This window comes from Dipteris shenzhenensis, chromosome 24 (assembly GCF_047967505.1).
Source record: "Dipteris shenzhenensis isolate YYH24624 ecotype China chromosome 24, Dip_SZ_1.0, whole genome shotgun sequence".
Classification (NCBI taxonomy): domain Eukaryota; kingdom Viridiplantae; phylum Streptophyta; class Polypodiopsida; order Gleicheniales; family Dipteridaceae; genus Dipteris; species Dipteris shenzhenensis.
In genome coordinates this window covers 36,769,756-36,784,470 of record NC_141619.1, presented here as the reverse complement: position 1 = coordinate 36,784,470, position 14,715 = coordinate 36,769,756, and the positions used below count along the sequence as shown (strand labels likewise).

Genomic DNA, 14,715 nt, shown 5'->3' with positions numbered 1-14,715 from the left:
TCTGGACGACACATAGCATTCATCAACCTAGCAAACATTAAACAACCGATCAAGATTCAACAAGGAGAAACTTTTACAACTGTGCAGCCTCCCTAGAATCTTGACAGTCAGGAAATGCTCGAGGATGTTGGGACACGTCATAGACCCCCATGCACATTGTAATGCTGCGTGCTTCCAAATGACACATAAGCATTCATGAACTTGACAAACATGTTTGCAAACAAGGTACTAATGCTGAGGGTTTGGTTTTCTTCATATGTCATCATCATCATCTTCTTCTCATCTCATTATCATCATCACGACATCATCATCATCATCTTCTTCTTCTTCTTCTTTTCAAGCTCTACGCCATAGCCAAGTTCACGCATCGCCATCGCCTCTGCACTTGGTCTCTGATGTGAAATGGCCGCTTGGAAGCTTTTGCTTCTCCGCAGACTTCTCCTTCGCCGGTTCAAATCACTGCTGCCTCTGGTCTGTAGCTTTGGTGGCACAATAATGCGTCCGGTAAGCTCCTTTCCTGTCGACAGCACTCCCTTCTTGGCCCTATCACGCATTGCATTTCCACTTGGCCGATGGATTTCGTCTTCTTCGACCAACCTTCTCTTTGTACCTTCGATAGCGATCGATTATGCTCCACGCACTTCTAGCCTCATCGTCGCATTGCTTGCGTTCAAGCAATCCCCCTCTGTCGGCACCGATCGCACCTGGAATCGTTCCGCTTCAATCGTTCCTGCCCGTAACCGCAAGCAAACTCCTCCTTGCCACCCCTTCCTATTCTCTCAACAATTTCTTCTTCCTTGTAAGCCTTGCTGCAGATTACGACTTTCCGCTTTTCTTCCCGTCCTACATGATCGCCAACATGCAAGGCTTTACCGACACTGTGACAAGTCTTCTAGCCAAAATCAGTGCTATCGGAGTCCTTATATTCCTAGGCGTGCTGCTGTACCTGTTGGCGCAATTACGCACGTTCAGAAAGAAGGCCAAAATGGTTCAAGATGGGAAGGGCGTTCCATCGGAAGAGGTCGTCGGAAAATTAGAAAACTTGGATTACGCACCAGCACGACGCAGAGCACGTGCAGCGTTTCAGGATTTGCAAAGGAACTTAGACCACATTCTTTTCCGTGTAAGGCGCCCATGCTTTTCTTCAAACGGTAAACCGAAATACATTCTACAAAAATCGCATACGCGCACCTCTTCGAATTCAATGCTCTGGAACAGTAAGCAGTATATTGGTTTAGCCGATGAAGTTCCAAAAAACATTGTATTATAATCCTCAACGTTTCAGCATTGTTCTTGGATAGGATTGTTGAATCCCAGAAATATAGCTTCATCTCTGCTAATTTTGCGTTCTCAGGATGTGTGTCCCGTAACCAGTTTTGACGGTTGATGGAACTAAAATCAAAGACGTAACAAACTTAGCTATTCATTCTCCTGGAAACACTATTTATAAGTACTGATTATTTGCTATTGAACGTATGCAGGATATCGATGAAAGTGTGAAAGCTGAAGAGGTGGGTTCGAACTCCATGTGGATCTTATTTTACCGTTTTTTCTGAGTCGTTTTGGTCTGGACAAGTCTTGTAATGCGAATTCAGGCCACCCTGATTCCAATCTTACATATAACAAAGCAGCGTCTGTTGTTTTCTGAGTAATGCTTGCCATTTGTTTACATTTTACCTCCTGCTGTCAATTCACCACTTGGACGCTGATGGAAATGTGTGGATCCTGACGAAAGAAGCTAAAATGCAAGACGAATGTTTGGAATAAATTCAAACAAAGCGAGAACGCCACCCTTTACTTTACGTCTGAGCAGTAAAAATACGAGAGTACTACACAGTGTATAAAACTAATCTGAGATAATTTCAACTGCTATAATTAAGTAAAAGCTCGTTACTCATTTTTGTCTTTAGACATAAAATGACATTTAGCATGAAAATTGGTTGCATGACAACTAATTACAACCGATTTGAGGCTTCGTTGTGCCATGAACATGGATTGGAACATGTGCCGATATTTCTTCTGAATGTTGCTACCTTAAGCAATACCCCAGCTTTATGCCAAAAAGACATTTCCAGTGCCTCTCATGTAGCCTTTGATAGGTGCCTTAAGCAGCAGACCAACTTTAGTAGCGAACAACACATTTCCTATAATGAATATAAAGGAAGTGTTGTTCAGACATGTATCTGATTCCATGCTTTGGTCTTGCTTCTTCAGCCAAGCCCCAAGGGCGGTGGAAGATTATATTGCCCAGGATCACACAAAACATCAATTCTTACTTCACATATGCACACAAGCACTGAATAAACCACACACAGATATGTAAGAATAGACAGCCAGACAGATAGCCAAAGCTTAAGTATAGATCACGATAACAAAATGAAGTACAGAAGGCACCTATCACAGATGATCACGTAGACAGCAAAGTGCTGCTCCATTGATGGCAACGCTCAGGCCAAATGTTTGCTACCATACTGCTGCTCCTTCCTGCTCCTGCTTGCCTCACGATAGTGCTCTATGAGGGAGGCGTCATGCTCGCTCTATCTCAGCCTTATGTGTTGATCTATTGAGTTATTGAACGCTCAACTGGAACCGCCTCAAAAGAGACATGCAGGTCATCATTTAAAATATAGGTGAAGGCTGGACACTTCCACCTTTTTGCTAACTGGCTCTTTTGATTGGCCAATGGATGCTGACCACATAGCATGCCATAATTGCGCTTAACGTTAACCATGATTTTATGGATGTCATGGTCCTCATATTTCCTTGCCCTGTACAGGTGTCACTCCCACATGTCCTCATGTGGGGGCTCACAGGTGGGAGTTGACCCATCTATCCCAACATCCTCTCTCAACAACTTGCCATGGGTCTAACACTCAACCCAATCAAAGAGGTCTCAATCCGCTCCCATTCAAAAAAAGTTCTTATGAACAAGCCAAAGGAGTCTTCCAACAATTGAGCATTGACTCACATATTTAGAGCTTCCAGTTACAGCTCCACAAAGTCCTCGAACTCTTCGGGCTAGCCCAGATCAAACCGATCACAACCCCCGCAAGAGGTGGCACTGGCAGTCACTCGCCAGAATCCTGTAACTGCCTAGGTAACATCAATAGGTCAATCAACTGTGTCATCTCTTGTTCATTCTGCAAATGATTACACCATCCTCCAATCGATAGATGACAATTCAACAGTACCCCTCATAAACTAGGACCTGCCAGGATCCTGTCAGGCACCAAGCTTTGAGGGTCTGTTTCAACATGTCCATCGTCTGGCTTCATCCTGTCAGGCACCAAGCTTCGACCATCTGTTTTAACCTGTTCATCGTCTGGCTTCATCCACAAACTCTGCCATGGACTCCTGTCTAGGTAGATCTTTCTGGCTGCTCCAGATGCATCTCCTCTCCCGCTAGCAATGTTGAACCTTCAAGGATCCGCCTTCAGATCATATAGTGTCCAATGAGCTGCACCACAGGTAACCTCTGCACTCTCTGTCGTCTTTGCTCCACAGTTGTATTTCAGTTCTCCAAGATAAAAGCAAATTCTCCCACATATATTGTGGGAGAGGACCCTCAGTGGGTATAGGGACCCAATTGGTTGTCGACTCCATTATTTCTCTCTCTACTTCTCTCTCCTTCTCTGTCCTTCCCTTACCTCTTTTTATGGTGTACATTTAAGACAACTCGCTAAAGGTCTTACTGAGATTACACAACCATTAACCATTGCATGTTACACCTATCCCCTCTTCCGCCCCTCCCTTCCCCCTGCCCCTCCCCCTGCGTCTGTCCCTTCTCTTTCCCTCTCCCTACTGCTAAACCCCCCCGGCCCCCCCAACCTTCTCTTCCGTTTTCGCATCCCTTCCTTTCTGCTACCTCCTTCATCCTCTTCTTCTTTTTCAAGTGACGGACAGAACTTAAATTTATTTTGAATTCCCTTCCACCTTCGATCGCCAAATGGCTACCCATTCAGTCAATCCTCATTTTCTTCCACCACTGGCCACAAGAACATGCATACTTTCTAAAGACAAGTTGCTGCAGCTTCAAAAGGATGTGGAGCTCGAGAGCTCCACCACCTTCTTCACATGCAGATCCAAGTGTCCCACCTCTCTGGGACTCAGGCTAGGAACTGGATGCTTGCAGTCTTGCCTTCAAACCTCATCCCCCACCTTGCTGCCCCTCGATGGGTTGCTATTAGAGTTGGCATTCCTTCACTATCTGTGGGTCGGGAGGCCCCTTCTCTTGTTCTTGACCCTCACCTGTTTTGGTTGTAGCAAATGATGGTGTTCCTTCTTATCCTTCTCTCATAGATCAAGAGCCCCCCTGCCCCCCTATGGCCCTCCTCCTGAGCAGATCCCTTCTCCTTCAGTACTGCAGGTATCTCTTTTTGATCGAGGGAAGGGTGTGGCCCTTGGCTCTGTACCTCTCGCTCTGTACCTCTGTTGCAGACAATGATCTTACTTTGTTGACACTGTTCTTCCAGGTGCTATCGATAGAGCGTCCTCTTCCACATTTGTGGGGCTCCTTTCCCTTGTGCACTTTCTTACCCTCCACTAATCCAGGAGATCTATTTGCGAAATATTCATGCCTTGGAGGGGTGTTCCTAATTATCACTGAAGGTAGATAATTCGTAGTCAGCTTCATGCACGTGTCACTGGGGGTCTTATTGGCATTCTTTCTATTCAAGAACACAAGTTGGATGCTAAAAGCTGTTCAGTTAGGTAAAGTGCTTTCTGGTCACATTGTTAGTCTCCTTGGTCACTAGGGGAGGAACATGCATTTCAGTTTTAGATTCATTTCTCCCCCTTATGATTAGACATGGCATATCACACCCTCTAGATCCAAGTGGAATTTACTTCGTATTGGTGGACGTAAAGTTGGTCTTCTCAACCTTTACATTCCCAATAATAGAGGGAAACATGTACTTTTTTGGAAGGATTTTTCATGGGCCCCTATTGTAGGTTCATGGATTATTGGAGGTGACTTCAACATGGTGGACTTGCCTTCAGACAAGAAACCAACTCTCTTGAGAGATCAGCTTTTCTTTTCTAGTTTAGTGATACAGGTTCTTGCCTCACTGCTTCTTATTTTGTGGTTGAATAGGAGACATCAGATGTCTATCCATGCATAGATTGATAGATTTTATGTTGATTATTACCTTGGGTTCACTTTTGTGTGGTTTTTGATAGTTTATGAGCCTCAATTCAAAGCCCGTTCTTCCAGTTTCAGGATTCCAGATTCTTTGTATGTAGAAGGGCCTGTTTGCAGATTTGGGTTTCTCATTTGTGGGGTTGGGTGTCTTGTGGCAAAGCAGCCCTATCTAGTATTAGTGATTTTTATCACTCTATTCTTAGTACCAGGGGACATGATATTTTTATATGGGAGTTGGGACGCTATGCAAAGTATAAGGTACCTCTGGGAGACAAGCTCTTCAAGTTTACCAAAGACAAGGGAGAGGACAAGCCGGAAATCTTGCTGGCCTGGATCCGAGACCTTGAATATTTCTTTGAGGGGGACATGTATGAAGAGAAGGCTAAGCTCCGATTTGTAGTCCTGCACTTGCAAGACCGTGCTTCACTCTGGTGGGCAGCCATGGTAAAACCTTGGCTAGGCCCACACCTGGAGGCACTTCAAGAAGCATTTGATGAGGCACTGCCCAAAGAGTTCAAGAGAGACATGATGGTTCAATGGGACATACTCCGCCAATGACAAGAAGAGAAAGTCAATGAGTATGTTGATAGTTTTTGGGATACCTTGTTAAAAGTTCAAGCATTCAGTAGGAAAGATAAAAAGGAGCAGCAAAAGAAGTTCTTCGCTGGTCTAAGGTATTCCATCCAAAATGAGGTGGACATCAACGTTCCTACTTGTCTAGAAGATACCATCAATGTCGCTTTGAAGGTGGAAAAGAAGCAGCTCTTCTCCAATAAGCGCAACGGCAGCAACAAACGGAAGTTCCAAGGACCCTCCTCCAGGGAGCAAAAGGGTAAGGACATGCCAAAGGAGCTGAAGACAGCCAGCCAACCTCCTCCCAAGAAAGCAGCCCGAACTTTCAGCTCTTTGTCCCTGCAACAAAAACAGAAGTACTACTTTGAGGGACGATGTTTCAAGTGTGGCAAGCGAGGCCACAACTTCTACGAATGCCCACAAGCTGCCAAAAACAGCGCCAGCAAAGAAGCAGCCCCAAAAAAGACAGCCCTGGTGGTCAACAAGGTGGAGGCACCTCCAGAAAAAGGAGCTGCAAATGATGCTCATAGTTTGCTGAAAACATGGGGTCAGGTAAAGGATCAATCTGCTCTTTTTCTCTCGGATAGTGGGACTACTCACAATTTTATTTCTCATGAGATGGCACAGAATTTAGGGATAGCCACAGAAGACAAAGGAGAGGCCCAGGAAGCATCGGCAGCTTTCAAGAATCAAGAAGAGAAGGTGCACCCCATCATCGGCAAGCTATGGGTACACATCCAAGGGTATTCGGATCATCTACCCTTCATGGTGGCACCACTCCAAGGGTCGGATGTAATTCTCGGTATGCCCTGGCATAAGCAAGTCAACCCCCCGATCAATTATGTGAAGAATGTTCTAACCCTCCAACACAAGGGTAGTGATGTTAGCATCGCAGCGGGAGTTTTAGGAAATACCATTCCTTTGGTAAGTCATGCACAATCTTCTAATTTGCTTAAGAAAGGAGTGAGATCTTTCCTTGTGTTTGTACGTGTGCGAAAACAAGAGAAGAAAAGCTAGATCCTCTCACACAAGAAGGAGTAGATTTTCTTCAGGAATTCTCTAGCTGTTTCTTTCAAGAACTCCCTAGTTACCTCCCTCCTGAAAGACCAGAAGATCACACAATTGACATAGTTCATGGCACTTCACCTCCAAATAGACCTTCGTATAGAGTCAGTCGATCCCAATAGGATGAAATTTTCAAATAAGTATAAGAACTATTGGACAAGGGATTGATCCAACCCAGTAGCTCTCCTTTCTGCTCTCCTATCTTGCTAGTCCAGATGAAGGATAAAACCTTTAGGATGTGCATAGACTATAGAGCCTTAAACAAACATACGGTTAAGAACCGCTTCCCAATTCCTCGAAATAGACGACATTTTTAATCGTCTAAGAGGATTTGAAATTTTCAGCCGCATAGATCTCAAAAGTGGCTACCATCAGGCTCGAGTCACCAATGCCCCAGCCACTTTCAATCGGTTGATGGAACGGTTGTTTAGAAACTCTAGAGGATTCTCAGCCGTCTTCTTTGATGATATCCTTATTTTCAGCTGAAATGAGGAAGAGCATAAAAAGCCTACAATCCAAGTCTTAGCTGAAAATGCTCTTCACATCAATGAGTTCTTTCTTTCTTCCTGAGATCCACTATCTTGGCCACATCATCTCACGTGAAGGTGTCCGTGTGGATCCGGCCAAGATAGAGACCATTGTAGAATGGCCTGATCTAAGGAATGCTCATGAGGTAAGGTCCTTTTTGGGCCTATGCTCATATTACTGAAGGTTCATTTGGCATCCATGAGCACCTTATAAAATTCTGAATAAAAAGTTTGTAACTCCATATCTCCAAGTTGTCAGAAAGTACTGAATAGTTTACATGTTACATTGGTAATAGATCTTCAGATTTTCTTTCGTGAGGTACGGAGGGTCAGTTTAGGGACAGCCCCACAGTTTTATGGTACAAACAAGGACACCGTGAGTACAAGTGAGAAGTCCAACACCTGTGGGTATGAGGGATCCACTTCTCAAACCCTATCACCACAGAATCCTATAGAAGCTCCAATGTTTGCCATGATGGCCATGATGCAGACTATGATGCAGATGCAGCAACAATACCCCAAGAATCTTGTCAACCGCATGGTTAAGCTCCATGAGATGCGGGACGATTGTGAGTAGGCCGCCAGAGAATGTTAGAGAGCAGCTCGGGAGGCGAAAGAAGAACGGGATTGGGAGGCTTAGGAAGCAAAGGGCTCCGGATGCTCGAAGCTCTGGAGGCAGAGGTCTTTGATGCCTTTAATTGTTAGCAAACACTCAAAGTCTATGCAAGAAATGAAATAACACAGTAAATGAAACATAGAGGTGGAATAAGAGTCAACATGTAGAAAGCTAAAATAGAATTGTTCAAATGGAAAACTAAGAGGAAACACCATGTACATGTCTCAGACTGCAAATGAGCTAGACACTACAAACACTGACTGCGGGATTCCTCCAATTTTGGTTCTGCTGGGCCCTGTATAGTACGTGCTTGGGTCAGCCTCGTGGTGGCTCCAACACTCCGCACCGTCTCTTCCCACTGATCCATGCTTCCCTCATGTCAACTATCTCCTCCTCCTCTACCCCACTATGATCTGGGCCTAACTCAAAGGTATGGAAGTCGGTGACGTGTCACTGTGCTTGATCTGTCTCCTGTGGCACTGCCATCTCTTGCTGTCTAATCTGATGCAGTAAGGTCTCTCTATGTCAGTGCATCTCCATCAGATAGAGTCCAACATAGACCTAGTCATGGAAATGGATCGGCTGGGAGAGTGGCTTGAAACCGTGTCCTTCCTAGAAGAGACAGCGGTAGCGTCCTTGGATCTCATAGTAGGCAGGGCAAATGCATAGGAAGTGATCCTCTCTCCACTTTGCCAATGAGCATAGCCTGCAAATCTGCTCCTCTTTAGGTGTGCCTGCAACTCTCCCTACCTCGATCCTCAGCTGATGGGATGAGACCTGCGTCTATCCAATGGCGATTCTCAGTGTATGGGAGACCCATCTATCCTCTAAATACTGGGGCCTGGTCATCACTCCATTCTCTGATACTCTTAGGAAGTGGTCATAGTAGAACTGGATCTTGGTGGGAAACTCCTAGCTCCCACCCCAAGTCCGTGATGTATAGAGCTAGAGTAGATCCAACCATATGATACGGTTGATCTCATCCGGTGGGATCTAGCGGGACAGGGCATCAAGGTTGTATTGAAGCGAGGAAGGCAATCGATCTGAAAACCATGTCTATCAAACCATCTGGATATACGACATACTAAACTTGCAAACCCAAGAGAGAGAGAGAGAGAGAGAGAGAGAGAGAGAGAGCTTTAAACAAGGATAACATGATTATTCAGTTCTACAATATCAACTCACGTGGTGAAGAGGTGTTCACAAAAAGCTGGCTTCCAAAGAATGCCGAAATCAAAGCATTGGTCTTTTACTGTCACGGATATGGAGACACGTGCACATTCTTTTTTGAGGGTATGCATCATGATTTTTGAGAGTCTTATATTTTATCTTACTGAACATAAGATATGGAGGATATGGCATGCTTTTGTCTGCAGATTGGTAATTATTGTCTTTTATATTTTTAATTTATCTTACTGAACATAAGATATGGAGGATATGTCATGCTTTTGTCTGCAGATTGGTAATTATTGTCTTTTATCGCACAAATGCCTTATCAATATTTCATGATTTGATGGTAGGTGTGGCACACAAAGTAGCACAAGCAGGATTTGGTGTTTTTGGGATGGACTATCCTGGATTTGGACTTTCATCAGGGCTGCATGGATATATTCATGACTTCAATAGGATTGTGGATGACGTAATTGAAAATTACTCCAAGATTAGAGGTTCTCTCTCTCTCTCTCTTTCCCCCCCCCCCCTTGGCTCTCCCGCCTTCATTTTTTCATCCCATAAAGTCTTTTCGGTCCCCAAATTAATAACACCTTAATAGAAGTTCCTTTTTCTTTTGGGGAGGGGGGGGGGAACACACCAAAGCAATTTGTCATATTGGTACAATATTGCTTTTCAGTCCCATATATCATGCTGGCTTTTTAGTGAGCATATTAATACCATACCATATCATTCCATATATCTCTCTGCTTTTGTCAGTGTGCATGTGTATGTGGCGAGGGGGCCTTTGATGACCTGTTTGCAAATTTTGCAAAGCAAGATGCTAGAGACAAGTTCCAAAGTGTATTGTTCATTGAGGATGTTGCAAAGTCGCAGAGTGGAATCAATGTGCGACTGAAGAGAAATGCGATCTCAGCTAGAGACTCTGAGGACCTGATGTGAAGGAATCTCCAATGAAATGGTTCTGGCTCGTATAGTAAAGCATGTCATAGTGCTCCTCCCAACAAGGGCCTGAAAATAGCATGTGTGCTGATTGCTTAGCCACATTGCTGCATAAGCCAGAAAAAAAAGGCGATCTTCTTTTCTCTATATGTCTGCTAATGGTGATGATATGTGCAAAGTCGATTGTGAGTGAGACTCCATTCAATGCAATAGAGGGCTGCTAGGCTGATGCTGACATGATCTCTCTAGATTTCTCGTGCCTCTCACCATGGTGTACTAAAAAACTGACTGTCTTTAGTAGACTTTGTCGAAGGCCTGTTGAAGGCCAACTCTACTTGGTTGGATCCCCTATGCTGAATCCATGAAGCACTCTGAGTCTCCAGCTAGTTTCTTGGTGAGGAGCATCTTGAAGCTCACTCCAAGGTAATTTCATTGGCCCACAACTTACCTTGATAGACACGCACTTTGTTCCTATACCATTGAGTTGAGTCTATCCCCTAAACTTGATAAAGACAGTAGCGCCTAAGGTCACTATCGATGTAGAACCAAAATTACATCAAATCCAAGTCTTATAATTGCCAGGACCCCTTAGATGAAAAGGACACAAAACATGAGTCATCATCATCTTGAGTAGGTAGGGTAAGTAGGTTGTCTTGATGTGGGATGACCCTCCAAAAGATAAACTTGACAGTTGAAACCATGAGTGGACTACTCTGCAGACCTTGTAACTTGGTGTGAATAAGGTGCTTCAATATTTTACGGAGGGCAGCACCTCTATCCCCAACGAGATTTTAGCTTTGATCCAGTTGGGTATCCGTGCATTTGAATGAGAAAGCTTCAAATTTGATCTCTTCTCGCCCTTGCAAGCATGTATGACACAAACGAAGTCTCAACTCATCCTAATTGCAAGGTTGAACAAAGGGGAGTGTGTTTGAGTTTTGTGGGCCAAAGAAGCAAGCCAATGGGGTGTAGGCACCCACTTACATCCATGTTATGAAATCAGGAGCTCTTGCCATGATTCAAGAGCCACTTCCAAGGTTGGAGTTACAAGGGGGTTGAAAGTGTTCTTACTACAAGCTAGTTGATAAAGCCTCACTCTAAGTTCTGTTCTAAAATGTTGATGCTTGCCTTGAAAGAGATAGAGTGTCCCAAGGAATTCGGGCCCTTTATCTTGAGTACCACCTCTAGCACTAAGAAAAAGTCCTATAATAGTAGCAAATGGACCTGCCTGGAACAAGAAGTCACATAATGGGAGGTGATTTACTAGAGAACAGAGAGATCTTATCTCAGAATTGGTTGAAGAGCATCCTCACTTTGAGGAGCTTGGGGGATAGGTGTCTTGGTAATTCCCAGGCAGTAAGACTCAGAACAGAGATATCCCTTGATTGTGGAATAATAACTCCACCATAGCACATCAAAGTATCATTTATTACACACTTCGATAGTCGTTTGGTTGAGTATGCGGGGCCTTCCAGGGCTTCCTCCTTCAGGAGGACTTCTTTCCTCGGGGAGTGGAGAGGCTGTCCCTTTTTCTCGGAAGTCACTACAGGTTTGAGGTGGCACTTTCCGCCTTAGCAGTGGATCTTACCGTGCTTTTCTGTTGAGTAGGGATCAACCCTCTCTCCAGTTCTTTTTCTCATGCTATTTTTACCTTGGGCACTTTGAATAGAAGACTTTTTCAATTTTGTTTTTGTGTCGGGGGGGGGGATGCATGCGTTGTTCTTTTTCTCATGTAGGGCTTGACCCTCTTCGGTTCTTTTTCTCATGCTATGCATACTGTTCTTTTTCTCATGTAGGGCTTGACCCTCTTCGGTTCTTTTTCTCATGCTATGCATACTGTATTTTTACCTTGAGCACTTTGCTCTTGGGGCTTTTTTCATACTTAATAGAAGTCCTTTTCATGGGGGGATACATGTATTTTTCTTATTCTCTTGTAGGGCTTGACCCTCTCCAGTTCTTTTTTTGCATGCTATGCATGATGTATTTTTACCTTGACGCTTTATGGGGGGGGATGAAGGGGGGGGGGGGATACATGTATGATTACTCAATCTTGGATTACAAGCATAGATATCAAAATAGGTGCCATAAAAGCCAAGAATCAAAGGCGCTATAGTACTCTAGCCCTTCCTGCTCAAATGACTCCTACATAAATTCACTGTGAGGCAGTGGGAAGATCCAATATTCTTTGTCTTGCCTTTCTGCCCTCCCTCACATGCAAGTCAAATCTGTAGCATCTTTTGGAGGTTGAGGCTTCGCTTTTAACTTGTACGGTGCTGCTGTTACATCTGTTCAATGGATGTATAGCAGGCTGAAGCTCTTTTTGCTTGATATGTCAGCTTGGTTGATGGCCTTTGAACTATTATTTGAGGGTGGCTTTTCAGTCTTTTGTGTCTGTTATGTGTTGCTGGTTGCTATTTTCTAGGGTTGTGCAGTGCGCCATGTGGTCCATTTAGACCTATACTAGCTCACTTATGCTTGCCTCTTGCAGTGCATACACTGCTGTTGTAGATTCCATTTGTCGCATGGGGAGCTAATTGGTAGCCTGCTTGCATGGCACGCTTGGTGTGGTTGTTCTCATTAAATTTAAAAAAATGGTGGATGTGTTTCATTTTATGAATTTGATCTTGGGGGTTTTGGCATCACAATAATGGATGCTCAGGTGGATAGTGAAACCTTGCAAACCAGAATATAGAAATGGTTTGACAACATTTATTGATTATGTTTTTGTCTTTTATATTACAAGATGCTTTGCAAGTGCTTACTACAAGTTTTCATGATGCTTATTATTTATATGTCACTATCTGAAAGATATCTATGACTTTTCCATATAAGAGAAGTGCGTACTTCAGCCGTACAGAGAAAAATGTGTGATTCCCTTTTTTAATCGATATGTGCAGAGAGACCAAATTTGAAGGGAATCTCATGTTTCATATTTGGAGAGTCTATGGGTGGAGCAGTGGCTTTGAAAATGCACTTGAAGCAACCCACTGATTGGAGCGGTGCTATTCTGGTAGCCCCAATGTGCAAGGTATATTACAAATGTAGCGCAGATCCCTTTGTGACACTGGTCTCTAAGATTCCTATGATTAGTTTTTTACTTTTGTGTGTGCCTTAATGTTTCTTGCTCAGCTTATCTTAATTATATTAACATAAATGGTCTTGGCCAGAATTATCATTCATTCACTACAGCTTTTTCATTTTTCTGATATATTTTATTACCTTAGTATTTATCCACTTTCCTTGCTAGCCTAAATGACATCATCTCATTATGCCTAAATTCAGGCATCTGTCATGCATTATCCCCCTTCTAAGATGTCATCTTCTGTCATAGCTTTTTATATATTACATGTATCTTCTTTTTGTGTAACAGCTTGCAGATTACATGTATCCACCATGGCCTCTAGTTCAGTTTCTGAAGGCATTGGTGTATGTTATTCCCAAAGCTAAATTGGTACCACAAAAAAATCTGGCAGGCATCTCATTCCGAGATATTAGGAAAAGAATGCAGGTTGTCATTTGGAATTCGGTGCAATTTCTTCCTTCAGTCATACGTTGAACTGCTTGCAGTTGTCAATAACAACATGATGTGACATATGGTTCTTTCCTTTCAGACAATTTACAATGTTGCTGCCTATAAGGATTCACCACGTTTGAAAACTGCACTGGAGCTGCTCAGAGCCACCGATCACATTTCAAGTCAATTACATCAGGTTTAGAAAAGATACTGTTATTTTTCCTCACTGAATGTTAGCTTGATATTGTTTCTGGATAAAATTTGCATTGCTCAGCATTATATGTGAATAAACTTGAGGTTGCAACAGGTTACTTTGCCCCTGTTAATATTGCATGGAGCCTGTGACAAGGTTACCGATCCTTCTGTCAGTAGTTCCCTTTATGAGCAATCAAGAAGTGATGACAAGATGCTTCATCTTTATGAGAATGCATGGCATGCTATTCTGGAAGGAGAGCCTGATGAAGTCATCAAACAAGTCTTGGATGACATAATTTCCTGGCTTGATTCCCATTGTACTGAAAAGGGTAGCCACTAGTGCCTCATCATGTTTTGCTATCTTCTTGAATCCACGTGAGACATGAAGTTTGTATTCTATTTGCTTCCATTATTAATGTCTTCACAGAGGCAGAAAGCGTCTCTCTCTCTCTCTCTCTCTACACACACTTCTTTTTTTTTTTTGGTGAGAATATTTTATTGCTGTGAAATAATTACATTCATAGGTACTCCAAAAGCGGAGTAACTCCTACTGAACCGAAAATCTCAGTATAAGTCATATATACATCATGATCAATCAAATGAGTCTGAAAGCAATCATAAAACGATTGCCTACAGAGATCGTTTGAAAAAAACGAAAGATGGAAAAGTAGGATCACCAAAGACTATGATTTTTGTCTTTTTAAACGAAAGATGGAAAAGTAGGATCACCAAAGACTCTATGATTTTTGTCCATCCATAGAGTCCAAAGTGCCCAGTAGCGCACCCAAACAAAAAATAAATCAAAACCCTATCTAGTGGGATGAAAACCAAATAACCAGAAGAATGCCAAAAGTAACAGTAGGAAATCTTGCTCGAAGCCCTTGACGAATGAGAGCGTGAAAATCACAAGTATATGGACAGTGCCAGAAAATGTGAGGCACAGATTTAGCAGAATGTAGACATCTGTGGCAAA

At 43.3% G+C, this 14,715-nt stretch overlaps 1 protein-coding gene across 2 annotated transcripts; it reads left to right on the top strand.

Moving 5' to 3' along the window:
• Positions 1-359: 359 nt before the first annotated feature.
• On the top strand, positions 360-14,116 carry LOC147886557 (caffeoylshikimate esterase-like). 2 transcript variants are annotated; one of them, XM_087395348.1, is made up of 8 exons: positions 360-504; positions 1,482-1,511; positions 9,088-9,214; positions 9,442-9,588; positions 12,931-13,061; positions 13,404-13,541; positions 13,645-13,743; positions 13,855-14,116. In XM_087395348.1, the coding sequence occupies exons 1-8, from the start codon at positions 403-405 to the stop codon at positions 14,080-14,082; spliced, it is 1,002 nt and encodes a 333-aa protein (XP_087251474.1). In that variant the 5' UTR covers positions 360-402; the 3' UTR covers positions 14,083-14,116. The 2 variants fall into 2 exon arrangements, with proteins under 2 accessions (XP_087251474.1, XP_087251473.1); XM_087395347.1 differs by having other exon boundaries at positions 395-1,123.
• The last annotated feature ends 599 nt before the right edge of the window (positions 14,117-14,715 follow it).

Bases quoted from the DNA above. Each gene is read 5' to 3' on its own strand.
- LOC147886557 (XM_087395347.1), top strand. From the start codon at position 629: ATGCTCCACGCACTTCTAGCCTCATCGTCGCATTGCTTGCGTTCAAGC. The intron at 1,124-1,481 runs GTAAGGCGCCCA...GAACGTATGCAG, and splicing joins TAGACCACATTCTTTTCCGT to GATATCGATGAAAGTGTGAA. The intron at 1,512-9,087 runs GTGGGTTCGAAC...ATGATTATTCAG, and splicing joins AAAGTGTGAAAGCTGAAGAG to TTCTACAATATCAACTCACG.